General features: G+C 42.7%; 3 protein-coding genes across 10 annotated transcripts; 1 reads left to right on the forward strand and 2 right to left on the reverse strand.

Moving 5' to 3' along the window:
• Position 1: 1 nt before the first annotated feature.
• Positions 2-3,401, reverse strand: Nup35 (Nucleoporin 35kDa). Of its 2 annotated transcripts, XM_015171173.3 has the most exons (3): positions 3,224-3,401; positions 963-1,129; positions 2-885 (listed from the first exon to the last, which is right to left on the reverse strand). In XM_015171173.3, the coding sequence occupies exons 1-3, from the start codon at positions 3,358-3,360 to the stop codon at positions 41-43; spliced, it is 1,149 nt and encodes a 382-aa protein (XP_015026659.3). In that variant the 5' UTR covers positions 3,361-3,401; the 3' UTR covers positions 2-40. The 2 variants fall into 2 exon arrangements, with proteins under 2 accessions (XP_015026659.3, XP_070065592.1); XM_070209491.1 differs by lacking the exon at positions 3,224-3,401 and having other exon boundaries at positions 963-1,253.
• On the forward strand, positions 1,392-20,265 carry Rip11 (Rab11 interacting protein). Of its 7 annotated transcripts, XR_011416773.1 has the most exons (8): positions 1,392-1,731; positions 14,871-15,015; positions 15,090-17,053; positions 18,057-18,205; positions 18,280-18,440; positions 18,816-18,851; positions 18,941-19,104; positions 19,518-20,265. XR_011416773.1 is itself a non-coding variant. In XM_015170976.3 (7 exons), the coding sequence occupies exons 1-7, from the start codon at positions 1,701-1,703 to the stop codon at positions 19,522-19,524; spliced, it is 2,493 nt and encodes an 830-aa protein (XP_015026462.1). In that variant the 5' UTR covers positions 1,392-1,700; the 3' UTR covers positions 19,525-20,265. The 7 variants fall into 7 exon arrangements, 3 of the variants coding, with proteins under 3 accessions (XP_015026462.1, XP_002055265.2, XP_015026464.1); XR_011416775.1 differs by having other exon boundaries at positions 18,816-19,163; XR_004305231.2 differs by having other exon boundaries at positions 18,816-19,104.
• A 1,011-nt stretch (positions 20,266-21,276) lies between these two features.
• On the reverse strand, positions 21,277-22,985 carry LOC6632166 (homeobox protein orthopedia). Its single transcript, XM_002055228.4, has 2 exons — positions 22,559-22,985; positions 21,277-22,052 (listed from the first exon to the last, which is right to left on the reverse strand). Exons 1-2 carry the CDS (start codon positions 22,763-22,765, stop codon positions 21,408-21,410), a joined length of 852 nt encoding a protein of 283 aa, XP_002055264.3. The 5' UTR covers positions 22,766-22,985; the 3' UTR covers positions 21,277-21,407.
• Between the last annotated feature and the right edge of the window lie 2,958 nt (positions 22,986-25,943).

Raw genomic sequence — 25,943 nt, forward strand, 5'->3', positions numbered from 1 at the left:
ATCGGTTTTTATTTTTATTATTGATTAATCTATTCAACGATCACCAGCCAAAGATGAGATCCATTGCCTTGTTCATCAGTCCGGTGCTCTTCTGTGGCACATTGCGATTGGGTGAGACATGCGTCTCATGCTGGGCATTATTGTAGGATTGCTGTGTCAGCGGTCGTACCTTTGGTCGAAAAGGCACAGCAGCATCTGGTCCGGCCAACTTGGAGTTCTCCTTGTCTATAATGCTCTCGTCGGTGCAGCGAGTGACGCCCACCATAACATTGCTGGCAATGACTTTCAGGTTGTAGTTCAATGCCTTGTCGCTCTCAATGCGCGAAGCGAACCGCACGTGCATCCAGTTGCCGTTCTGCGGCGCATGCACCACATCCACTATTGTGCCGCACATGGTAAAGTGCTGGAGTATCATGGAGCTAGCACCCGGTGAGAAGCCAAAGATAGTTACCCAAAAATCACCGCCGCGTGCTTGCGGTGTGTGTGGCAATGTCATAGGTGACATGTTGGCCCCGAGTGGAGAACAGAGCGCACGCATGGAGGCGTTAACGGCATTGGGCGCATTGGGTACATACGAATCATTCAGCTGTGTCGTTGGCGGATGACAGCTCTGATTCAGGCTATAGTTCGAGCTGTTCAGATGCGACGTCTGCAACATGGCCAAATGTGTGCGCTGCGGCGTGCCGCACACCTGTTCGCCGCGCAGTGAATCAAACAGTCCCTGAGTGGGAGGACCAGCCTGATGACTGGTGTTCGCTGTACCACCACTGGCGCTACCGCTGCCGCCGGCAAATAGCGTGCGTGTGCCCATAGCTGAGCGATTTAGTTGTTGTTGATTGTTGTTGTACGCCGTTTCCTGTGGCGTGTTGCTGCTTGGAGACGAAGCTGTAGGAGAATACGAATATATATGTATATATATATTATTGCTACGATATTCGACAGCTATGGTATCTGTCACTTACCGAAGCTCACATTATAGCGTCCCAGCTTGGGTGACAGCGTGTTGTTATGGGGCGTCATGGCCTGAGAGTCGCCCATGAGAAAAGGCGGCAAATATTGGCTTTGATTGCTGCCAGGACTGCTGACGGGACTACCAAGTGTCATGGGCTCCATAATTTTAAATAATTCACTATCCAACACACAACAAACAAATAAATAATTAACTAAATATAATAGGCAAGCAGTTAGAGCAGATGCAATTTAAAAAATGATGCAGGCATTTAATTCTTTTTGCAGTGTTGCGTACAAGTGTTGCAATGGCAGTTATCGACCATTTCGATATTTGGCATTTGTAATGTGTGTGACAAAGTTAGGCTGACCATGCCTTGCAGGCAATTTTTAGCGCAAGCGCATAAAGTTTTAAACAACGATCATATCGATAGTGGGGCATCGATTGTCAGTTTCAGTTTAGACATCACATACAACAGAGCTGCAGGGCAGACGCGTGTGGCCTGTACGCCTTATATTTTTTTTGTTGCTATTCAGAAGAATATATATATTTACCAATACGCGACGCGTCAAACAAGTGTTTGTGTGTGTATTTTGTTGCTGTGCTTATTCAAATATTAATGCGCGCAAGTGCATTTGATAATAGACAGCGTGCCTACCCTTCAGACAGCTCCACAATTATACTAAATATATAACTACACACAAATTAAGTGCGCTGCTGTTTCGCCAAATTGGAAAAGGGTGCTAACGCTATGTGGAGTCCAACACATTGCAGTGTAACTGGTAAGTGCAGGTGTTACTCACTCCTCTCTCTATCTCTCCTGTCAGCTGGTCACACTTGCAAATGCCGTTGCATAAATAACATTTGAGAGGGGCAACTGCTAAGAGACGCTCCTAAAATATCGCATTAAACGTTAAACTGGTTTAGTGAATGTGAGCGTGACTGTGTGTGTGTGTGTGTGTGTGAGTGTCAATGAATTCCTGCGGGTGTGTGGGTAAAAAATCATCATATTTAAGCGCAAAACCAATTGAACGGCTTTTTAATACTATTAATTGGTAAAATTACGCACTTTGCTTTTTTTGTCATCGGCTTACGGTGGGGATTTCAACAGAATAACAACAACAAACACATATGTACATATGCATGTGTGTTTTCTGTGCACATACATATGTACATGTACATGTATATATATATATATATGTATATGTATATATGTATGTGTGCTTATGACAGAGATTCTCTGTGCTTTTTGTTTTTTTTTTTTTTTTTCGTGGTGAAAACCATTGTAACCTATTCAACATCTTGTTTAAAATTTCACTTTTCTGTCTTCGACGCTGTGAACGCATGACCCTCGCTCTTCCCGCTGCTGCAGGTTTTCCCGGTTTTCTCTTTTTGTTTGCCCATACTTAATATCTACACTTCTATTCCAGTATCAGTAAATTACGTTGATAAGATTATGTATTTATTTGCCATTTGCCTTTTGCCATTTTCATTGCTCATGCGATAAGTCGTTTGCTACATCGCTTACTCATCGCGCGTGTCTAGAAAGTAACAAAAAATGTTAACTCGCAATTCTAACTAAACGCATTCATGCTCCCCCTCTTCTTTCAGCCTCTTCATCAGTCGCTTGTTTTCGTTGATTGATTCGCTAATGGCGCATGGCGCGCATATTTGATTTATTTTGATTTCGCCTTTTCTTCTTTGTCGCATTCTTTCGCGTACATAGTTTGTGTGTGTGCGTGTGTGTGTGTGTGTGTGTATTTTAGTGGGCTTTTTTCTTGTGCATTGTATTGGGCATGTTTATGTTTTTTGTTTTGTTTTCATGGCTGAATGTCAATGAAAAATCAGCGCTAAATTTCATATTCGTGACAAAATGGCAAACCTGCGCCACTCCTCTCTCTCCTCTCTCTCTCTTAATTAACTCGGCTCGTGTTGTTTATAATTATGAATACCAATTGCAAATATTGCACATAGTACACTTTTAATGAACATGTGCCATATTGCAAATGCGCATATTAACATACATACATATGTACATATGTATGCATATGCACACAAATTGATGTAAACGTATGTAGGCAGCCGCACAGATGAATAGGTGCATACATACATATACGTATGTATATGTAAGTGACTCATAAAATGTTAAAAAAGCAAGCTCTTGCAAATAAAGCAGATAATGCACACATACATACATACGCACATATATTCCTAAGCACACATTCAGCCACACGCTGATAAGAACAATGTACACACACACACACACACACTTACAGATAAACAGTTTGATGCTTGATTGGCAATTTGCTTTTGCCATTTGTTTGTCCTTTTGCGTCTGCTTCTCTACCTTGAACTTGGATAATTTCCCCAGCTTGGCTGCGGCTCTCCAGAGCTATCACACACACATACATGTGCAAATGTATGCACAGTTAAAACTGTACATACATACATACATAAATACCTATGAACAGTTGTATTTGAGTATTTGCACAGACCCAAAATCCGGCAATTCAATGCTTACGTAAATAGCCGAAGCTCGTATGCTCTTTAAAGTTTATGAAATTTAGGAATTAAAAACATATACAAAATATACTCAATGAAAGTCGATGAATCATTTTTGGGCAATTCCAGCCACACGAATATCATGGCCTACGTCTGGTTGATGGAATTTTGGAAAGACATTTTATTTTCAGTCTAACAGGTGGGCGATGTCGTAAGTTTTGTTCTAAGATATTAGCCAACATATAGTGAAACGTAACAATGCAACACTGGTTGCCAATTTAGCTATTTTGTAGCTAAACTGCGCTGCTTTCAGCGCTCGTCAAGCGGAAACTGTTGAAATTTTACACTGATTCAACTATTTGACAAGTAAGAACAACCCTGTTGCTCAGTTACTTTTGAAGCGACAGTTGGCAACACTGGTTAAATGGAAATGTCCTAAATAAACTACATAATATATGCTCCTATTTTAAGTTTAAGATTTCATTTTATTAAGTTGTTCCTAAACGATCTATCGAAATGATTAAAACCAGAAACAAGTCTTTAAAATAACTCTTATTGGAAAAGAGATTTGGAGATGTTTGTCTGCAATTCACGATGAAATATATCTTCTTTTAGTTTAATGCGTTTTCTGTTAAAATTGACAGATCCTCTAGACAGACGATCTTTCGCATCGTTGCATTCCCGGCCATTGGTGAGCTGTCTGTCTGGCTTATGACAAAGTTATAGTTGCCTCCAGCGATCAGGCACCGAAAGAAAAAAGAGCCGTTGACGTCAATTAATAAACAAATCCGTTTGTTGAGCTGCTCTCGTGCCTGTCTCTAGCCATTGTTTGCATTCTTTTGCTTGATAACAGCACCGCAGCTCTACCTCAGCTCCCCGCTGCCCGATCCGCGGTCCACGCTCCCAGACGTTCACTCCACACTTCTCGCAGCCGTCAGACGGTGGAACATAAAATAATACGAATATCTGTTTCTGTCTTATTTGCCAAAGTCGTGTATCAATATTTGCACTTGAGATGAGCCCCGTTCGTCTGCGCCTCAGAGTATCGCACAAACAGCTGTTTCTGGTACGAGCTTCTGGGAAACGATTTCTGCAAAAAAAAAAAAAAAACTCACAGAAGTTCTTCTTTCAACTGATTATATATTATCAACACAATTAAAAAAGTTTCAAGCATTCCACCTATTTTCCACCCCAGCGCGTGGAACCTTTCAGAAACTGTTGATTGCTATTTGACATTTAGTATAGGCATATAATTTATTTAGTTAATTCAGTTTGTCCTCCACCCTTATGGACTCTCGGCCCAAGTATAGGGCCACTCCCTCTGGCGGCCAGTGGCACTCCCTGTAGCTGTTTTCCCTGCCCGCCCTTGGCTTTAGGCTTTATCTCTTCACATTCCCCACACAAATCCACGGTCTCCGAGTGCATGGTTTGTACTTTGTCGTCGTCTGTTTTTAGAAGTTGGCTGCTGTTTTCAGAACTTGGTGCTGCCTAATTGCGTGCGTTATTTTTAGCCATAAATTCTTGCTGCCCCATTCGCCAGCTCGTGCACGGAGTTACAACAACTACAAGCGAATTGCGCAATGTGCTGCCTTTTTAAACAGACCACAAAACCATCAAACTAACCAATCAGCCAGACAAACAAACAAACAAACATTCCACTAAGCAACCACCAAAGAGAAAAACACAAAGCAAAACAAGTAAGAGGCTCGAGTCGGGAGCTCCCGACTAGGGGATACTCTGAACCCTCTTCTTCCAACATCAAATGCATATATATATTCTATTTTAGAAGCAACATATCATGTTTCGTGACTCTAGCTCTTATTATTAACCGAAATTGCCAAAAAAAAAGGATATCGATATCGATTTTTATCGATTGCTTGGAACGGAGTAAGTTATCGATTTTCGGAAACAAACTCGATCTGCGCAGGCACTAGGAGCACCTACATCTCAAATTTCAGTCTCTAGGTTCCGAGATCCTTGCGTTCATACATACGGACAGACATGGCTAGATCGACTCGGCTTTTGATGCTGATCAAGAATATATAGATACTTTATGGGGTCGGAGATGCCTGTTACATACATTTGTATTTTGCACAAATACAATATACCCTTATACCCATTTTTAATGGGTTCAGGGTATAAAAATCATCAAAAAGATTGAATTTACGAACGAATCGGTTTTTTGTCAACAACATTTTTCAACCCATCGATGCTTAATTTGTTTGAATGCCAATTGATGTTAGGGATCCGTACGCATTCAAAAAGGTAGAACATTTTAAAATCAGACATTATTTACCCGAGATATTAAAAAAAATCATCGAAAAAGTTTTGATTTTCGCACCGACCTCGATTTTGAAAAAAAATCATGATGATTTGGAAGGTCATATCTCCGCGGGGAGTTCTGTCGTTTTGGAACGTCATATCTCCGCGCGGAGTTATGTCGTTTTGTAACGTCATATCTCCGCGGGGAGTTATGTCGTTTTGGAACGTCATATCTCCGCGGGGAGTTATGTCGTTTTGGAACGTCATATCTCCGCGCGGAGTTATTTCGTTTTGGAACGTCATATCTCCGCGGGGAGTTATGTCGTTTTGGAACGTCATATCTCCGCGGGGAGTTCTGTCGTTTTGGAACGTCATATCTCCCGCGGAGTTCTGTCGTTTTGAAACGTCATATCTCCGCGAGGAGCTATGTCGTTTTGGAACGTCATATCTCCGCGGGGAGTTATGTCGTTTTGGAACGTCATATCTCCGCGCGGAGTTATGTCGTTTTGGAACGTAATATCTCCGCGGGGAGTTATGTCGTTTTGAAACGTCATATCTCCCGCGGAGTTCTGTCGTTTTGAAACGTCATATCTCCCGCGGAGTTCTGTCGTTTTGAAACGTCATATCTCCGCGCGGAGCTATGTCGTTTTGGAACGTCATATCTCCGCGGGGAGTTATGTCGTTTTGGAACGTCATATCTCCGCGCGGAGTTATGTCGTTTTGGAACGTAATATCTCCGCGAGGAGTTATGTATTTTGGAACGTCATATCTCCCGCGGAGTTACGTCGTTTTGGAACGTCATATCTCCGCGCGGAGTTATGTCGTTTTGGAACGTCATATCTCCGCGCGGAGTTATGTCGTTTTGGAACGTCATATCTCCGCGCGGAGTTATGTCGTTTTGGAACGTCATATCTCCCGCGGAGTTCTGTCGTTTTGGAACGTCATATCTCCGCGGGGAGTTATGTCGTTTTGGAACGTCATATCTCCGCGGGGAGTTATGTCGTTTTGGAACGTCATATCTCCGCGGGGAGTTATGTCGTTTTGGAACGTCATATCTCCCCAGGGAGTTCTGTCGTTTTGGAACGTCATATCTCCCCAGGGAGTTCTGTCGTTTTGGAACGTCATATCTCCCCAGGGAGTTCTGTCGTTTTGGAACGTCATATCTCCGCGGGGAGTTCTGTCGTTTTGGAACGTCATATCTCCGCGCGGTGTTATGTCGTTTTGGAACGTCATATCTCCGCGCGGAGTTATGTCGTTTTGGAACGTCATATCTCCGCGCGGTGTTATGTCGTTTTGGAACGTCATATCTCCGCGCGGAGTTATGTCGTTTTGGAACGTCATATCTCCACGCGGAGTTATGTCGCTTTGGAACGTCATATCTCCGCGCGGAGTTATGAGCTTTTGGAACGTCATATCTCCCCGCGGAAAAAAACGTGATGTAACTTGCCATTTTGTCGATTTGGGTCAAAATTTTGAAAACACGCACATGACGAATTCCAAATCCAAAATAAACCAAGAAAGGGCTTCGATCTTGGCACGCCGAAGATGAATACCCTTGTGGACATTTGGCTTATGGTTTTGCAGATAGGCGAGGCGAATTATAAAGCTTGCTAGTGAAATCTAAGCATGCTTTTCATACAAGAACTTCATTGCCAATCGATTAAACCAACGATAGCTATATGATATAGTGGTCCGGTATTGACAAAAAGATGGTAAAGTTTCAGGACACTAGATCCGTAAAGCTGACAAGGTCGCAGTTCGGAGAAGAAGTTGACGGGAGAAGAAGTTTATCATTCCTTTAAATACATATAATATATGTATATATTTTACAAATTAAGCAAAACTTGATTAGATAGCTAATCTAAAAAACTGTCTAAATAAATCAGATAATGCTAATTTATATGTTTTGATACGCATGGATGACGTTTTCCTGGCACAAAATTAAAGCTCGAGCGAATATGGTTTTATGGATTTTGTTTGGTTCAGGTTCAAGATTCGGTTCAGAGTAGAAAACAAATGGAAATTCCAGGCTGGAACTGGTTCGGTTCCGCACAGGCTTGATTCCTGACGCCGATGGGCAATAAACAACATTCGGGGAGATATATATGTAAAATGTAATATGTATAAAGCAAACGAAACATATTAATTAGATAGTTGCAGACAGAATTCTTGTTGGAATCGTTGCTGCTTCAATTGCTTCAGTGACTGCCGATGGCCCGTTGGATGCACTTATGCGAAACAGTTACGTTTCATTGCCCCGACCCAGTTAGCGACTATTCCCGGCGAATAACACAAGTGCAGCCGAACGAAACAGGTCTGAAATCAGATGTCGGACTCCACCTCCTGTCGCATCAATTGATTTCCAGTTTACCAACTGCTAAATGCCTTCTTCTTCGTCTTCGCCTTCAGCTACTGGTTGTCCGTGGAGATCTTCTCGCTGCATTCCCTCACTCTTCGTATGATATAAACAAGTTGAACTGAACCGAAGATATATTTGACCTTTCGCATTGACATGCAATTGTCTGTACGTGATCAACAATTGGGTACTGCATGCAATTAATTGCCTTGCTCTCCCTCTCTCCCTCTCTCTCTCTCTCTGCCTCTTTCACATGGCTGAAGAAAGCAAAGAAAGACTGTCAAACCAAATGATACCCTGCAAACTGGAATTGACCGATTGATCCGGAAATCGAACTTAGCTGGGGGTAGGTCATCCGATTGGCATAGAGCTAGTTGGGGGGCGTGGCAAGGCTGCTGAGGGTTTTGAGGAAATGGTTCCATTTGCTTTTAAGTAGTCGTCTCTCATCGATCCCTCTGGCTCTAGTAATACCTGCGATTTACTTTAACCAGATCTTTACCATCATCTCTGTGGCTCCGTTGGGTCCCATCGCTCTTTTCATGCTCGCAGGGTAGAAGATAATACAATGTATTTTGAATATTTAAAGCCTGCGCATGCAAGAAGTGCATATTAATAGCAGCAAATGCAACTGCAACTGCAAATGCAAATGCAAATGCAACTGCAGCAGCAAAACAAAGTGCACTTTAAAAAAACTAGAGAAAATATATATATATACATATGTGTATATATCATACGAAATGCAGCACAGAGTTGCATTCGGGGCGTTTCGAGTGGTTCCAAGTGCTCTCAAGAGGTTTTTATTTGTGTTGCTGCACTGGTTCACATTGTAAAGAAGAGTATATTGGCTTGCTTGCATATACACTACTCGACATTAAACTCGTCGGATTAACTGAGCTAAAATCAGCGAATTTGTCAGCACAAGAAAACTTTTAAACTCTAAAGATCGAGCGAAAACTATTTCGGAAACGGAAAAATCGATATATGTATCTATGATTTGGACTGCGAACGAGTATAACGCAGTCGGTTGGACTCGACAGCAGCATTCTTGGTTTTTTTTTTTCTCTCTTTCATGTTGGAGAACTATAAATCAACATTTTCGCACGATCTAAACTATGGTCAATGTTGTTGTTGTTGTTGCAGCTGTTGTTTATGATATTGCCGCAAATTGTTGCTGCTGGTTAATAACAAATGCTGTTCTCTTAACGGGTCTCCAACCTGCCCGCTTGTGTTTACGCATTTTGTTAAATGCTGACAGGTGAGAGCGAGAGAGACAGCAAGAATTGCTGAGATTACGTAAAGAGTCATTAGAATCCGAAGAGTTCCGATTGTGAAATGCTTCGAAATATAATTAGGCACAAATGGTCATTATTTTCTTTCGTAAAATGTAGTTTAGCGGTTCTTCTTGGCTACGTGTTGAGTCTCTAGAGAATGATACCCTTGCCCAGGGTACGTTGAGTTTGTCACTTGGGAGCATCCCTTCAAAAGTCAATCGATATTTACGATCAGCTTCGAAAGTCAAGTTGACACAGCAAAGTTTCTATGTCAAGCTAACTCCTAACATATAGCTGCTATTGCCAAACTTATGGCTCCTACTCCATATGGAAGATCGGTTGAAAATTAAGTTTCAACAATATATGATAATATTTTTATAATCTGCTCTTTGCAAGGGTATTTAAAGTTCGCCAAAACGAAATCGCATTATTCTCACGGCCGGACAAAATTCGCTTTGACTCTTGAAAGATCTATGGCACAAGTCGAATCAAATTGAAGGGTAGTCCATCAGCTTGGTGGTCATTGAAAACCAGAGCTCAAAGTCAGTCGTTTGTTCAAAATTGATGACAAATAGAGGGATAGAGAGGGAGGGAGAGAGAGAGAGAGAGGGAGACGCGATCCGGCCAATGCCAGCGGAAACTACTGTAAGAAAACCAAAGCGAATTGGAAAACATTTTAAATTGTATCTGTCAGTACGTGTATCTGAAATGCAGCTGCCGCTGCTGCTGCTGCTGCTGCTGCTGCTGCTGCTGTGGGCAGACACGACTCTCTGTCCATGGGCTCATTAGCATGCGAGGAGTGTGGCTAACAACGCGAGCGAGCGAGGAGGAGCATTGGCCTCGGGGCCAGCGCCGCCGCCTGTAATCATCATCATCATCATCGCCATCATCATCATCAGCGTCGTTCATGTTCTCTGTTCTCTCTGCCACGCTCCCCCCCCCCTCCACACCCCTTTTTGTAACTCCACACGCGCTGTGGAAAGTGGAACAGCGTACTGTAGAGTGCGTGTTGGGAATTTTTACATTTGTAATGCGACTTTTACTGCGCACAGCTGAATCAGTTAGTCAGTTGCCGCCAGGTGGGTGGGGCGGCAAAGGTGTTGCATGTGGGTAAGCAGCAGCAGCTACCCAATGCCGACGTCTTCGTCGTCTGTGGCATTAATAAGGTCGCCTGACTCTTAACGGTTGGCTGCCACTGTTAACTGTCGCAAGTAAAGTTTATTTTATTTTTGGGTTTTTTTTTTTTCTTCTTTCGTTTTTGTCGAATTGCTGGCGCGTTTAAATACGCCCACACAATTGAAGACCGACCACCTCGAAATCCATGAAAATAATGATAATGATGATAACGCCTGATAATGATGATTACGTAATCGCATTGCAATTTTATCAAATTGACTCGCACATTGAATCTATTAGAAAATGTATTTAATTCATTAGCAAAATGTCATAATCAAATTTCCGGACAGTGTGCATCCAGAAGGGGTGGTCTTGGGGGGGGGTTACATAAACCAAGCAACCACTTGGCAATGATTTCATTGAAATTAATTAACCTCAAATGTTGACCTCCTCAAGAGAAACAGAGGCCAACAAAATGTTAAAAGAGCAAAAGCAACATAAATGCGACAATTGTCGGTAGTTGCATTGTTGTTGCTGTTGTTTATTGTTGTTGTACCCTGTACAATTGGCTCAAAGGGTATGCAGAGTTTTGAGTTATTTGCAGGGCTGCAAACACAAATTAAAAAGTCGCTGGTTCGATTCGGTTAATCCGACTTTACACATCCTTTCAATAAAAGAATTCCAGCGATTAGTAGCTTGATTACAGGATATCTACAAGCTGAATACTCCTTGACAGACTTGTTGCTTTTGCTATTGTCGTTCCCTCTGTAATCGGACAATTGAAAAGGTACATACATATATGTATGTACATACGTATGTATACACTCACCTTTGTGTTTGAGTTGTGGGTCATGCGAACCATTCAACTAATTGACAATAAACAAACACATACATCTGTGTATTCAGTATACATATACATATACATATGTCTGTTAAGAGCCTGTTATTCCAACTTAAGGGTACATACATATGTGGCAAGAGCTAAAGCGGCGCCCTAACAAAAATCAAAGTTCCTATAAATAATCGTTATCAAGCAATATATATTATTGAGTAACGTGAAGATAACACCTGAACCCGTTAACAGCAATTTAAAACAGCTAAAAAATGTTCAAAGTTGACCTTTTGGGGAACTTAAGAAACAGTCGAAAATTCCACTTTGGAATGTAAGCGCCAACAGTAAATTTTATGTTATTTTTGCATACAAAATCTCTTCTTTTTTGTATGACCACACACTATACAATAAACTGTACGAGTGTACGTGTGTACACATATGCATTAATGCTTGCATGTATGTGTGCAAGCATTCACTACTTTAACATTCGAGTCTGTTGCTTGACAATGGCTGCCCACTATATATACGTCTACCTGCGGCTAACATTTAGTCTCTCTCTCTCTGACAGCCTGTGTATGTGTGGGTGTGTTTGTCTATTTGCCCACAGTTCATTGATGACGCCAGCGTGCTGCTTGCTTGGGCTTCTGTTTGCTCTCGACAATCACTCAATTACGTGCCGAACGCTTTTGTATTGCCGCTTATTGCTCTCCCCTCTCTCTGCTTCCCCTGGGTATGAGAGTCATCTACATTAGGTGATCGAAATGTGAAAAGCATAAAGTGCAAAAAATGCTCTGGGTGTTGAATTGGCGCACACACATTTTGATCGGCTGGCTATAAAATAATCGAAGACTGAACGAATGAACAGTTTTACAGTGTGACTCAAAAAGCGAAAATGATGCCGAAGTGGGCAATAATTCACGAAAGCTTCAACCTGCGTGCCTCGAGAAGCGGGCGAATAAAAAAAACAAAAAGCGGGGCAACTTAACGGTTTCCCTTGCTGCTCCCTGCTCGCGCCATCAGCTACTTTGTCACTCTCTTTCTCTCTCTCTCTCGCTATCTACGCTCCACTCGCTTCGTTTTGTTTTTGTCGTTATTTGGCATATTTTACCATTTGGCATTTACCATTTACCTTTTGCCATTTCTATTTTGGTGGCAGCCATTTGCATGTCTCCACCTCGGCCCGCACCCCCGGCCGCTAGCCACTGCCGATGATGAAACTAGAGTTGAGCACATATCGTGCTCTCGCTGTGACACGACACGAAAATAAGTGAGGAGAGATGAGTATCGAAATAAGTAGGCACGTTGCTGTCGGACTTAGGCGACTGGACTCGCCATACTCTATTCTTAGCTTACAGACAGGCGTAACGGCCTTCAAACCAGTTGAAAACAGCGTATAGAGAGTACTAATATACTTAAATATTTAGGTATACACTGGTCGCTTAGAGATAAAAACCACTCAGCAATTAGCATAATCCCGGCATATAAGTTTTAGGAATTTGTTGTGCGTGTTACGATCCCGGGCCATCTCTAGATGAAGACAGGCGATGTCGCAAAAACTTCCTAAATTGGCTTAAGCTATGTGTCCAAAGAAAAGACACGACCACAACACGGTGATGATGAACGCGGGTCTGAAACAGAACGGGCAAAACGACAAAAACAGAAAAAAAAAACGGTTAATGTAATAATAATTATTTGGCGTCAAGACGCCCACAGCAGCGGTTAAAGCGGGTAAAGCGGGTAAAAGGCAGCGACTTTGCAGCCGTCACTTCTTTCACTTGTAATGTAAGCGAAACTGTAAAAAAAAAAGGCAAACAGATTTGCAACACTGGCAAGTACAAAAAATACAAAAAAAAAAAAAAAACAAAAATGTTTTCGTTGCTTTTCTATTGAGCGCGTTTTGTTTTACGCTCTCTGCAAATGTTGTTGTACTTTTTGTTGTTACGAGTCTGAAATTTGCGCAATTTGCGTTGCGCCAACAATTTGAATAACATATTCGAATAATTATGTATGTATATGCATATGTAATAGTCAATAAACAATTGTCATTGCAAATCGATTAGTTAGAAAAGACAAAAAAAGAAGCAATTGGAAATTATAAAATACTTTTACCGGGTATTACACGGTATTACAACTACATATTTGCCAGTGCAAACTTTCCACCCATTTGCCAAAACAAGCAAAACATGAATGTTCACATAGAGCTTTGAGAATAAAAGATGAAGCCTAAAGACAGCTTTCTTTAAAATAAAACTTAAAATAAGATACGATTCGCTGGCTCTTGCGTTTTGAGTTCTCCTTCAATTCGCTCAATTCTCTTAACCCTAATGTATGCCCGGTGAACTCATGGATGTCTGAATATTTATGTATAATTAGAGCTGAGAAATAGAGTCTCTTCAATTGCCTATGCATATATGTAACTGGACTGGAACCGTAAACCCCCCTCCCACCCCATTCATTCGCCTTGACTGTGAAACAATGCTGCGACTTTCTGCGCACCACAAATGCCAAAAGCGAATTTTTTCTGCGGTTTCCATATCAGCCGGATGCTCGAGCTATGCCTTTGGTTTTGGTTTTAGTTTTGGCTTTTGGATTTGGCTTTTGGATTCGTCGAGGTCACGACGGCGCCGCTCTCAAGTGAAACTCGGCGCGGCTTCAAATTTGCTTTGCTTTTGGGTCGCCATCAAAAAAGAGCGATACGCCCGATTGTAAGACGAAAACTGACTCACAATCCAATCCCATGCGAATTTCAGCCCGTTTAGATTGGATTTTTTGGCGACGCACTCAGAACATGGTCGTTGTCGTGGTTGTTGTTGACACAGCTGCCGGAAATGAAGACGGGCAAATCAAAATTCGCCCGGAGCCCGGTTGCTATTTTTGGCTACAGCTGAACACAAGGAATGAACTCGTCAAGTCAATAAATTGTAAAAATATATATCGTATTGTGCTTGCTTATTCCAAAATCCCAACAGCGATGTAATCGCAATGATTTTCCAAACAGAAGGCTTCAGGGGTTTGGCTGTCGTAAAGTTTTATATAGATTAAAGAGGATCATTGAAGATATTGGCGTTGTGTTCTAAATGCGATCTATCTTAAAATAACCGCTTAGTCACCTAACATACTTCTATTTAACTTCTTTCTTTCTTGAGTGTCGCCTGTGTTACAACTTAGTGTTGTATAACACACACAATATTTAAAAGTTTGCTGCAGTAATATATCTGCTTGTCACTGGCTTTCATTATACTGCGCCAATGATCCATCGGCCACTTTGAGCTGTTTTTTGAGAAGCTATTTTTAAAAAGATTCAACTCATAGCCTTTGAAGCGACAATTGGCAACACTGGCTTCCTCTTTCTCTTTCACTCTCATTCTGTCCAATATAATGCCTTTCTATGCGAATTTCAAAGTTTTTAATTGCTCTAAAATAGTAGGAAGGCTTGGTATTTTTGTATACATACAAGACCCGTAAGAGTTTCCTTATCCTTCCCATCCTTATCAATAGTAACTCACATAGATCACATCTGTACTTAGATGTGCCCTTTCCCAGTCTCTAATCTCTCGAATTCTCGCTCGCTCTCATTTACAGTTCAGCGTGCGCGAGGTCTTCTGACAAAAGGCAAGAATGGCACCAACAACTGTTTCGTCACAATTGCCCTGGGCAAGGAGAAGTACCAGACATCAGTCAAGGACAAGGCGGAGGCAACCGTCAACTGGAACGAGGAGTGCGAACTGTGAGTGCAAATACAAATACATATCCATATCCTAAACTAGACGGATATTAATTGGGTTTCTTTCGCTACTCTAGCAAAATTCCGGATCAGGGCAATCGGGCAGAGCTGACGCTGACTTGCTTGCACCGCAATAATCTGGGCATCGATGAATTTCTCGGCCAGGCGACGCTGCCACTCAAGGACATGGACGTCTATGACAGGCCGCGCGCCAAGTGGTTAAAGCTGGAGAGCAAGCCGGGCAAGGAGAAGAAGAACAAGGAGCGCGGCGAACTGGAGGTGCGCATCGCGTTCGTTGTCAAATCCGGATCGCTGACAGATCTTAGCAAGAAGGACAAGCACAAGTCTTCCATTGGGCAGCTGGCCAGTTCTGTGGGCGGCAGCCTGCTCTCCATTGGCCAGGGTGAGAAGCGCAAGAGCATCAAGAAGCTGGCTGGCTCGCTCAGCTCGAAGCTGCACATACGCAGCAAGAAGAAGCATGCCGATGGCGATGACAGCGGCTCGTTTAGCGGCTCCTTTGCCAGCATCGGCACCCCGAACAGCTCCTCGGGCCTGGGCGGCATTGGCGGCGGCAGCGGACGCAGGCGGGGCCAACGTGCCGGCGAAGCTGATCCCGGTGTAATAAGCGAGGACGAGGACGAGTTTGTGTTCGACAATCTGTCCCACAAGAGCTCTGGCAGCTCGCTGAACATCCAGCGCTCCGGCCTGCAGCCGCCTTCATCTGGTGGTGGCGCCAACAATTTCGCTCCGCGCAACCCGTCGCCGCTGCTGAGCAACGGAAACGGTGGTGGTGGTGGCCCGAAGGGAAAACTCAACGGAGGTAAGCCCATAATGCAAGAGACACTCGATGAGGATCCAATCGTTGCGGAGATGGAACAGCTTGAGCTCGATTTCAGCGTTCGTGCGCGCACTCTGCCACCTCCCTCAAAGCCGCCGCGCACCCCGCAGACACAGCAAGAGCTGGAGTCGGAACGCGAACGTGAACGTGAACGTGAACGTGAACGGGAACGGGAAGGTGATGGGCAAACACAAGTGGAGGCATCTCCAATCCAGGTGGATGAGTGGGAATCCAAGTTGTATGGTGGCGGCAAGTATTTAGAGATTGGCAGCAGCGATTCCTTGAAGCGTCGCAGCTGGGAGACGCGCGTACCGTTGCCGGCAACCAGCGAGGAGCCACCGCCGGTGCCATCGGCAAGCTCCTCCTCTAGTTCCTCAGACACTGAGGAGGAAGAAGAAGAGGAAGAGGAGCCAGTGCCGGAGCAGCCGCTGCCGCCAAAGACAGCACCGCCACCGCCATTGCCTTCCGATGATAGAAGCAGCAAGAGCGGCAACTCGCTCTTCTCGCCAGATGTCGAGCCGCGTAACTTTGATGCACTCAATGCGAGCTTCGCCAAGTTTGAGCAACGCAACAGCACCGCAATCTTTGCAGATGAAGAGCTGACTCCTGAGCCGGTCGCGCCCAGATCGCATCCGATGAGCGAGCCGCCACAGCCGTTACCAAGTGTAAGACCCACACCACAGCCGCGCGGCACAACAAGTGAGCAGCTGAAGGCCGAGACGGCGGCACTGGCTAAGGCAGAGGCTGCTGCCGAAGAGGAAGCTGCACGTCAGCGACGCGCAGAAGAAGATGCGCGCCTGGAGGCCGAGCTGCGTCTGAACGAGCAGCGGCTGCGCGAAGAGGAGGCGGCGCTGCAACAGGAGCTGGAATTACAGCAGGAGGAGCAGCGGCGGCGCGATGCCAAGCGCCGTGAGGAGGATCAAAGACTCTTGAGCTTTGCCAAGCGCTCCACCTCCCTGGAGGAGCCGCAATCAAAAGCTCAGACCATTGCCGAGGACCAAACCGTGGCCGTTGCCATGGCCATGGCCGTGGCTGTCGCCGATGTAGATCCAAGCATAGAGCATAACTTGTTAACGCCCGAGCAATCGCCCAAGGAGTTCAGCAGCATTGGCGGCGGCGTCGGCGGCGGCATCGGCAGCGGCAGCGGCAGCGGTGAGCGCTGGGAGAAGCGACTGGGCAAATTTAAATACGGCAATAAGCGAGGTGAGCTGTTGTACCCAAAAAGACACCACAATTTGAGACAGAACCAAAAAAGAGCGATTAGGAGCTGAGACAATATAGTTCAAAAAAAAAAAAAATAAAAAAAAATACAACAAAAAACAAAACCAGATTTAAACAGATATTGAAACCCAGCAAAAACCTATCCAGCTACCAAAACTAATCCGTCAACTACTCAAACTACCTCAAACTTGTACCTCGAACTTAATCCTGTCCGGCTGGCGGCGCAGGGGAGTGCGGCATGTGTGCGCGCAGTGTTGTAAAACTCTGGCGGATTCAACGACCAATCGAACCAAGCTAATCGAATCAAGCAATTTTCCAAATCAGCTGTCATCTTTGTGTCAACCTATTGTAACTTTTTAACACGATTTTTTTTTTTTTTTTTTTTTTTTTCCTACGCATTCGTCATCTATTTTCTCGCACTATCCGCTTTCTGAAGCTCAGTCATTCTCCTGTGCACTTTAGCTCCTAAAAAAAAAAAAAAAAAAAAAAAAAACCTTTGCTCTTATTTTTATATATTTATTTAGTTTTGTTTTGGTTTTTTGTTGTGTTTTGCATCCGCCAGTGTATTGGTGTCCGTTAGCTGTGCCGCGAACTGAATTTAGTTCCGATCGAATCGTTTAGGTCAAGGAACAACTATTTCGTAGCCAAGTAAATCCGTTTTGCATACGTTTCAAATGATGAACTGGCGCCATGCTCTTCTCAAAAGTGGCAAAAATCATGTCCGAAAAGGTAACCGAGACTCGTCTCAAACGAATGACTAGCAGTAAAGATTTAAATGCTGAACTGGTTCCTGGTGCTCACAAGCCATGCGAACTAGTTCCGTCTTCAGAAGCGGCAAGCGTCTGGTAAGCTTGCAAGAAGAACTACTAGTTCGTGGCGACACTCGGTTCGACCTATGTACATACACTCACACTCTTATTGTACGCTTCTGTTGCATTCGTTTTGTATTTGGCGCCATCTGAACGTTTATCTCTTTCGCACACAGACAAACAGAACGATACGGATAGCAACTCGCCCAGCCCCAAGTCCACGGAGCGCATTATTATTGGACACGAAAAGTCTGGTTCGCATGCGGAACGCCGCTCCGAGATCTCCGCACAATTGGCCAAAAAATACGAGGGAAAGTCACGGGAGGTATGTGAGCATATCCTGTGCATCTGTTTTAATGCGCTTGTTCTTCATTGTGTTTGCCTCTCTGTCTATTGCAGGAGCTGATGCTGATCGCCAATGGCATGGAGAATGAGGCATTGTTGCAACGCCAGCGCGTCAAAGAGCTGGAGGACTATCTGGATAATTTGCTGTTGCGCGTAATGGAAACGCATCCCAAAATCTTGCAGAATCCCTATTCGCGAACCACATCGGCCAAAAGGTGAACGCCAATAGACATACATACATATGCACATGCACATGCATATGCACATGCACATGTATAAATGTATGCGTGCATACGTGCATACATGCTTTGCGATTGCAACTCGTGCTTCAATCATACACTCCCGTTTGTTTGCTCTCCTATATCTGTGTATGTATGTGTCTATCTCTACCTCTTTTTTGTTTTTGTTTTTGTTTTGGTCATTGCTTTGCGTTGTTATTCGTAACCCCGCACGGCGCCCACCCCCTCATACCGCTGCATGTCCACAGCACACTTGCATTGTGTTTAACATAACGATTTGTGTTTTTATGTTTTTGTTTCTTACCTTTTTTTATACATTTTTTATACATTTATGTATTTCTCTTTATTTAGTTATAAAAATTACATCAATATGAATGACTTTTTAAAGTAAGTGCTGTGAATTTTCGGCATGCAGTTGCACGCACACTTAACAACAAGCAACAACAAAACTCATATGCACTCAAAAAACACAACAGCTAAAACCAAGATCAGCCAACAGCCCCTGAGACCCCCGTTCAACAGCAGCAGCAGCAGCAGTAGCAGTAACAGCGGCAGCAGCAGCAACAACTACAACATTAACAACAACAGCTAAATTAACAAACAACAACAACAACAACAGCAGCAGCAACCGAAGCAAAGAGTAAGAAATCTGCTTTTGCCTGTGTCTGTGTCTGTGTCGCTAAATGAGTTCCCATATATGTATGTATGTATGTATGTATGCATGTAGTACATTTGTATCTGTATCAACTGGTGCTCTTAAGATTTTCTGCCGATTACATCCAGCCGTCCGTCTCTATCTAACGCTGATCAACTGACTATCTTTTGTGCTCTCCCTCTCTCTCTCTCTCTCACACACACACGCACGCACTATTTATGTTCTCTCATTATGCTTAACGTGTTGTTGATAGTTTTCTGCGTGCTCCTTTCAAACACACACACACACACACACACACACTGTACTCTAACACATTTGATTTGTTGCTTACTTTACATTGACTTAACATAACTGAATCGGTTAAATATATACATTAACTTTCGACCTTCTTCTTGCAGCGGTTAAGTGTGACAGCAGCCAAACTATGTTCGCAGCAAGCAGCGCTTATTGTCGGAGAAGCACAGAAGGGAGAAGCTGAGCCGCGGCGAACGTTCAAAATGTAACATGTAACATAGAAACAAAAAGAACACCAAGTTGCCTTTGTCATTAGAGAAATTCAAGTGCTTTCTTATTGTATTTTTAGCATTACATTTACACACACTATAACAACTCTTAGAAATTAAGCTATTATAAATATATATATATATAGTTTTTTTTTTTTTTTTTTTGCTAAACGAATGACTACTAAACAAAAAGGCCCAACAAATTTGTGGTTAACTTTTTCTGTGTGTATTGTTTTACGTGTAACATGATATTCGGTTTTTCATTTGCCCTGTGTTAATATTTGAACGAAACTAAATTCAATTAAATTATATGTAAAATGTAAATTATTGTCAACAATTTGCTAAACTGTTTTGCTAGACAATTAGACAATTGTAAAGTTTTGTTTCGATTCAACTGATTAATTGAAATTATCCAAAAGTATTTTTTATTTGCATTTTAAAATGTGTCTTGTTTTATGCGAAGAGTCCTGCAATATCGGCTACGATTGCAACAATTTATAGTTAAGTAAATCTTAAATTATTTATGTATTAGACAATTAAGTGAAAATTGAGCAATAAGCGAGGAGAGAACTACATTCAGTTATACATATGTTGATAAATGATTTTACTTATTAAACAACAAATAAAAACAACTTAACATTGATATTCAAATTGTGGGCTAAAAGAAAATTGAAACTTGTCTCTGGCCTCAAGGGAGTCTCTGGATTTCAAAAAACGGAGAATTACGGTAGGTAGTATTATTAATAATAATGATAAAGCATGATTAATATTTTGCACCTTTATTTTCAATATCAATTTCTATCTTTTCCAAATCGGCAACATTGGCAAGGTCTCATTATCTTCCTATTCGTCGCCGTTCATCTTTGATTTTCGACCATCGAAGTTTACCAAGTTTTCCACCTCTTTTATTCTACTCTCCCTAGATATGCTACGAACCTCCTCAAACATGAATTCTGATTTCTGCGATTGATAACTTTGGTGGCATTAGACACTGTGTACATACGTAGTTATGCGTATTAAAACATTTCAACTATAATTTATAGTAATATGCTTTTTAAAATAATTCAAAATATCTGTTGGCGATCATAACAGAAACAAAAACTGTATTTAACAGCAGACTGTTGCATTTTACAGCACGTATCGATTAATTTTACAGCCGACTAAAGACATCTAACGGTCTTTGCAGCGCACAAAACATAAATAACATATCAATTGTGATTATGTTTTAATCGACTAGAAAATTTCAGCTTTTATGTCGAACTCTAACATTCACAATGAATATCATAATTTCCCTTAAGCAATTGTGCGTTAAGTAGTTCGTATGTAAGTTCAAATAGGGGAACGCTCTTCTTGACTTTTCTTTCGATTGACTCATCATATTCATTTCTGACATAAATTTGTTGTTGTGTTGTGCGGTTTTAATCGGTAAAGTTGCGGTAATACTGATGAAATTTGACCTAAGATAATATGTTATCATGTCTCCCCACAACAGCCGAACAGAGGCTTAACATAAGGTATGTTAACTTAGCAGCAGCCGTTATACAATTTATCGTTATACAGTTTATCGGCTTTCGATAAGAAATCGACAATCGACTCGCGATTCAAAATGTAAGGCGCACATTTGAACTCCAAGATAAAAACGAATACATTAAACTTTCGACTATGTTTAAGTTTTTAATTGTGTCTTTAATTTCTAATACAAAAAAAAAAAGAGGGAGTATATTAACTGAAATGCAGTTTAATATTACATGCATAAATCATTGCTCTTTATATACACTTTCAGGTCTAATGCACCCCATTCGAGGTCTGCTGTGGCTGTATCGCCGCCAAAGCTGCCGCCTGCTGCTGCTGCTGTTGTTGTTGTTGTTGTTGTTGCTGCTGCTGTTGTTGCTGCTGTTGCAATTTGCTGCTCTGTGAGAAATCTATGCAGGCACCCGAGGTGAGATCTATCTCCTCGGAATCGGAGCCATCAGAGCCCTCATCGGAGGCAGGGCCGAGGGCCGACATGCCGCCCAGATCCAGTTGGGAAACACCATGCGCAGTCGGCTCCTTGTACAGCTTCAGTTCCGTGTAGGTTTTCGATAGCTTATCGTGCTCGGTCTGTGAATGCGTTGGCTGCTGTTGCTGCTGTTGGAATGCCGGATGCATCATTGTAAAATTGCTGGCGCCTTGTCCACTGGCCAGTGGCACATCGTTGACGCCGACATCATTGATCATGGCATCCTTGCCGCCTGCTGTACCGCCCGCCGATAAGTTCTCTGGCATTTGATTGTTACCATTGGCCGCTGTTCCGTTGCTCGGCCTATTTGAGCCGCCGCCGGCTATGACTGGCGGCGTGCCCAGGCTGAGGCAGCGCATCCGCCAGGCGTCCTGCAGCAGCTGGAGGCGCGCCTGTTTACGCCACTTGGCGCGACGATTTTGAAACCAAACCTGCAACAAAAAGTATCGAAAGTTAACAGCTTGCCGCCAAACATATATGGCAAACAGCTACCAAAAATCAAAACGGGCTATCTCCATACAACATCTTTATCGGACACCGATCGCGTTTATGCTAAACCCCTTTTTTAAATTGGGCCTAAGTAGGCAGACCTGTGCGACTAAGAGAACTGAACGAAAATAATATGTGCTATACGGTTTTTCGAATACCTCAAATTGCACATATGTAAATCCCATCAATAATTAAAAGTCTAATGCAATTAATTTTATATAATTTTCTAGGAATTTCACGTTTGTAGAATATGAAAATCGATAGAGACTCGGAAGAGGGCACTCCTCGGGAGTTCTACTTGCACAGGGTTTTATTTTTTTTATCGAAATATGAGAATCAAGAAGGGAAAGAAGAAGATGTTGTTAGCCAGGTTGTGGAAAGAACTGTTGTAGATGGGCAACCTACGGCACCTGGACATACGTGCGCTGGCTTTGCCGCAATGATTCACCTGGACGCGCGCCTCGCTGAGGCTGATGCGCAGCGCGACCTCCTCGCGCAGAAAGACATCCGGATAGTGTGTCTTCTGGAAGAGCGCCTCCAGTTCCTGCAGCTGCTGTGGCGTGAACGTGGTGCGATTGCGGCGCTGCCGCCTCCGGCCGAACATGTACTCCGTGAGCAGATCGCCCGGCAGCGGCGATATGAATGGCCCAGCCATCAAATGTTATTATAATTATTACTTTAACAAAACGCAGCAAATTATTCTAATTTTAGAAATTTGATTTCTTTCACTGTTGCCTTTAAAAAATGTTTTAAAAAAAAAACAAAAAATAAATTTAGTGAACACAGCACACGTAAAACAAATAGTTTTTTTTTTTTTGAATAAGCGCACGTTAGTTGGCGCCAGAGCCATAAAAAATGTGACCTGCGGACTGCGCGTTTGGCCAGCGACTGCGGGAGTGCAGGCTGCGTCCTTTGGCTTTTATGCCGTCGCAGCAGCTAATGTATATGCACACACACATGCAAACATATTTCGGTTTGTGTGTGTGTGGGTGCTTCTGGGTTTGGGAGAGTTTTACTGTGGCTGCGCCTGCGACTCGTTGCGTTTGTACGAATATGCTCATAGTTGTGGACACAATATTTACAACAATGGCCATTGCAAAATGCAGCTAATTAATATACGCACATGCAAGCTAGAAATTGGCCATTTGGTTTTTCACTCGAAAGCCTTTGGGGCGAAAAAGGTGATGCTCGGCTTTGGGCGTTAGCTTAAAAATGTACACTAACATAATTATGTTAGGCGTGCATAACATAATTATCATTAATATTTCGGCATCTGCAGCTGGAATACTCGCTCTCGCGCTTGCTCTGCTTCTGAATTCGCCGCTCGCCGTCTCGCTCGCTCTGGCAACCACTTAGAACGACAGGTGGCAAGGAGCGCGCGCAGCCTCCGTTCGCTGCGCTCGCTCATTCGCTCGTTGTAAACATAAACAAATATAACACACAACAATATAATGCACACACACTCACACACACACATGCTGAGTGCTTTTATTGAGAACACTCTCTCACTCACCAACACAGTCGCATGCTGATGCCGCCTCTGTTGCTGTTGTTGCTGTTGTTGTTGCTGTTGTTTTGCTAGCTGCATCGGCTTTTATTGTTTTCTCGTTTTGACTTCGTTAAATTACGGCACAAGCACAAAAACCTCATAAGCGCCGTTGCCTTTACGGTTTGCATGCGGAAACGGAGGCGGGCTGTGGCAGCGCAGTTGGGTAGGCTACGAACCGCACCGTGGCACGAATTAAGCTGAAAAGTAGGCAATGATTTTTTAATGCCAATTTCAATAACATAACAAATTCATCACGAGCTTCTTGCTATATTCTTGCATAATTAAGTTAATAGAAAAGGAACCCACTTGTTATTAGCAAGCTCGTTAAGTTCTTAAAAACTAATTACTTGGGTTTATTTAATGTATATTTTAAATATATATGCAGTTACAAAAAAAGTATCCGCTGATTAAAAGCAGCAACAAATATTTGTAGAAATTATATGCTATGCAATTAAATTTAAGAGACTAAATAACATTTCAAAATATTAAAAATATATATAAATAAGTATTTATATTTTATTAAAAAATAATAATAATAGTTTTTCTTTTATTCTAATTCTTTTTATTGACACGCTTCAATTTTGCATTATTAAGTTTTCAAGTTAAGTTTTTAAACAGATTGTCATAATCTCGGCGCATTCATAAACAAAAGACACACATACTATTGAAGTCGTTTTAAAATAAACCTTATTAAAAAAATTTCAATTAATAATATAATAACTTTCCTAGTGCTAATATTTATGGTCAAAATTAATTATGGAATTGAATTAATTAAGCCTAATTTAGTTATTAAATAACTGTCTTTGCTGTTCAGTGAGGAATGCTTTAACAAATTTGCATTGTCTTAATCGCACTTGTCCCACTGTAGCTGATTGTTGTTGTTACACATGTGTGCACATACATATATAAATCTACATATATGTATCAGATGCACCTGTGAATAATAAAATTCAAATCACTTAATGCTGCCAGCATTTGCAGAAACGGCACCAACGTCGGCAGCTAAACAATACGGCAACACCCCGTTCACACAGACACACACACACGAGCAGCGAGTGGAGGATAGAGACAGAGTGAGAGAGAGCGAGAGAGAGAGAGAGATAGTAATTGAGCTAGAGAGAGCGAGCGGGCCAGATAGAATGTGAGGGAGAGCGAAAGAGTGAGTTGTTGTTGTTGTTTCGTAGCTGCTGATGCTGCTGCTGCGCTTGTGGGTAAGGAAAAGTCAGTAAGGCGCATAAAAATGAGGTTGCCACCACAGCTGATGCCACCTGGCAGTCGCACTGAATAGCGGATACAACAATAACAATATCAACAATGCAATACATGCAAGCGCTGATGTATGTGTGTGTGTGTGTGTGGATGGGTGTGTGTGTGTGTGGATGGGTGTGTGTGCGGCAACAAATGAAGGGATGTAATTTTCTCATTTGCATACATTGTTTTCCTGGCTGTATTGTTGTTGTTTCTGTCGGTTGTCGGTTTTGCTTGTGTGTATTTGCCTGCGCTTGCGCTAAAATTATATTTATTTATTAATACTGAGGCATAGGCGTGGCAGCAGCCGCCCTCCCATCCTTGCAGGCTTGCTTGCCTGTATTATGCTCGTGTTGTTGTTTTATTTCATTTGCTTCTTTTGCGCCGAAGCCAATCATAAACGAGCACTGCTCACTCTGCCTGTGTGTGTGTGTGTGTGTGTGTGCGTGTGTGTGTGTGTGTGTGTGTGTGTGTGTGTGTGAGGGTTGACCAACGAGATGAACGTCAGCGTTGACAGCGTCTTATTGAAATTATGAAAATGATTTCATGTTTGCCTTTTGTCTTTGGCAGCCTGGCAGCTGCCAGTCTCCACCCCGTTTAACCGCCCACCGCCCACCGCCCACCGTTCGCCGAGCGCCATTTTTAATTTTGTAATTTGATGCTGTTGCCTGTTACTGTTACTGTTACTGTAACTGTTACTGTTACTGTTGTTGTTGCTACTGAAATTGATTAGGGAACAGGTTTCACCTGAGCATCGAGCCAAGCTAGCATCTTTTTGTTTCTTTTTTATTTCGTTGCTGCTGCTTGCTAATCTGTGTTTATGCGTGTGTATGCTTGTATGTGTGTGTGTGTGTGTGTGTGTGTGTGTGTGTGTGTGTGTGTGTCCATTGTTTTGTCGCGCTGATTGGTCTTTCACTGGCTACAAGTGCCTGTGCGAGTGCGCCGCTTTGTTTTGCTATCTCGCTTCCACTTGCAGCTTTGCCTGTTAATTATTTTTTTTCTTCTGTTTTTTTTTGTTCTTGTAGCTGCATTTTGA

The sequence above is a fragment of the Drosophila virilis genome, chromosome X (assembly GCF_030788295.1).
Source record: "Drosophila virilis strain 15010-1051.87 chromosome X, Dvir_AGI_RSII-ME, whole genome shotgun sequence".
NCBI classification, from domain to species: domain Eukaryota; kingdom Metazoa; phylum Arthropoda; class Insecta; order Diptera; family Drosophilidae; genus Drosophila; species Drosophila virilis.

What these genes read in the sequence shown, in the direction of transcription:
- Rip11 (XM_015170976.3), top strand. Translation starts at nt 1,701, where the DNA reads ATGTGGAGTCCAACACATTGCAGTGTAACTG. An exon ending in TAAATACGGCAATAAGCGAG is followed by an intron (nt 17,054 to 18,056) that starts GTGAGCTGTTGT and finishes TTTCGCACACAG; the next exon opens with ACAAACAGAACGATACGGAT. An exon ending in CGAACCACATCGGCCAAAAG is followed by an intron (nt 18,441 to 18,815) that starts GTGAACGCCAAT and finishes CTCTTTATTTAG; the next exon opens with TTATAAAAATTACATCAATA.
- Nup35 (XM_015171173.3), bottom strand. Translation starts at nt 3,360, where the DNA reads ATGTATGTGTGTGTGATAGCTCTGGAGAGCCGCAGCCAAGCTGGGGAA. An exon ending in AAGCATCAAACTGTTTATCT is followed by an intron (nt 1,130 to 3,223) that starts GTAAGTGTGTGT and finishes TGTGTTGGATAG; the next exon opens with TGAATTATTTAAAATTATGG. An exon ending in ACGCTATAATGTGAGCTTCG is followed by an intron (nt 886 to 962) that starts GTAAGTGACAGA and finishes ATTCTCCTACAG; the next exon opens with CTTCGTCTCCAAGCAGCAAC.
- LOC6632166 (XM_002055228.4), bottom strand. Translation starts at nt 22,765, where the DNA reads ATGGCTGGGCCATTCATATCGCCGCTGCCGGGCGATCTGCTCACGGAG. An exon ending in TCAGCGAGGCGCGCGTCCAG is followed by an intron (nt 22,053 to 22,558) that starts GTGAATCATTGC and finishes TTTTTGTTGCAG; the next exon opens with GTTTGGTTTCAAAATCGTCG.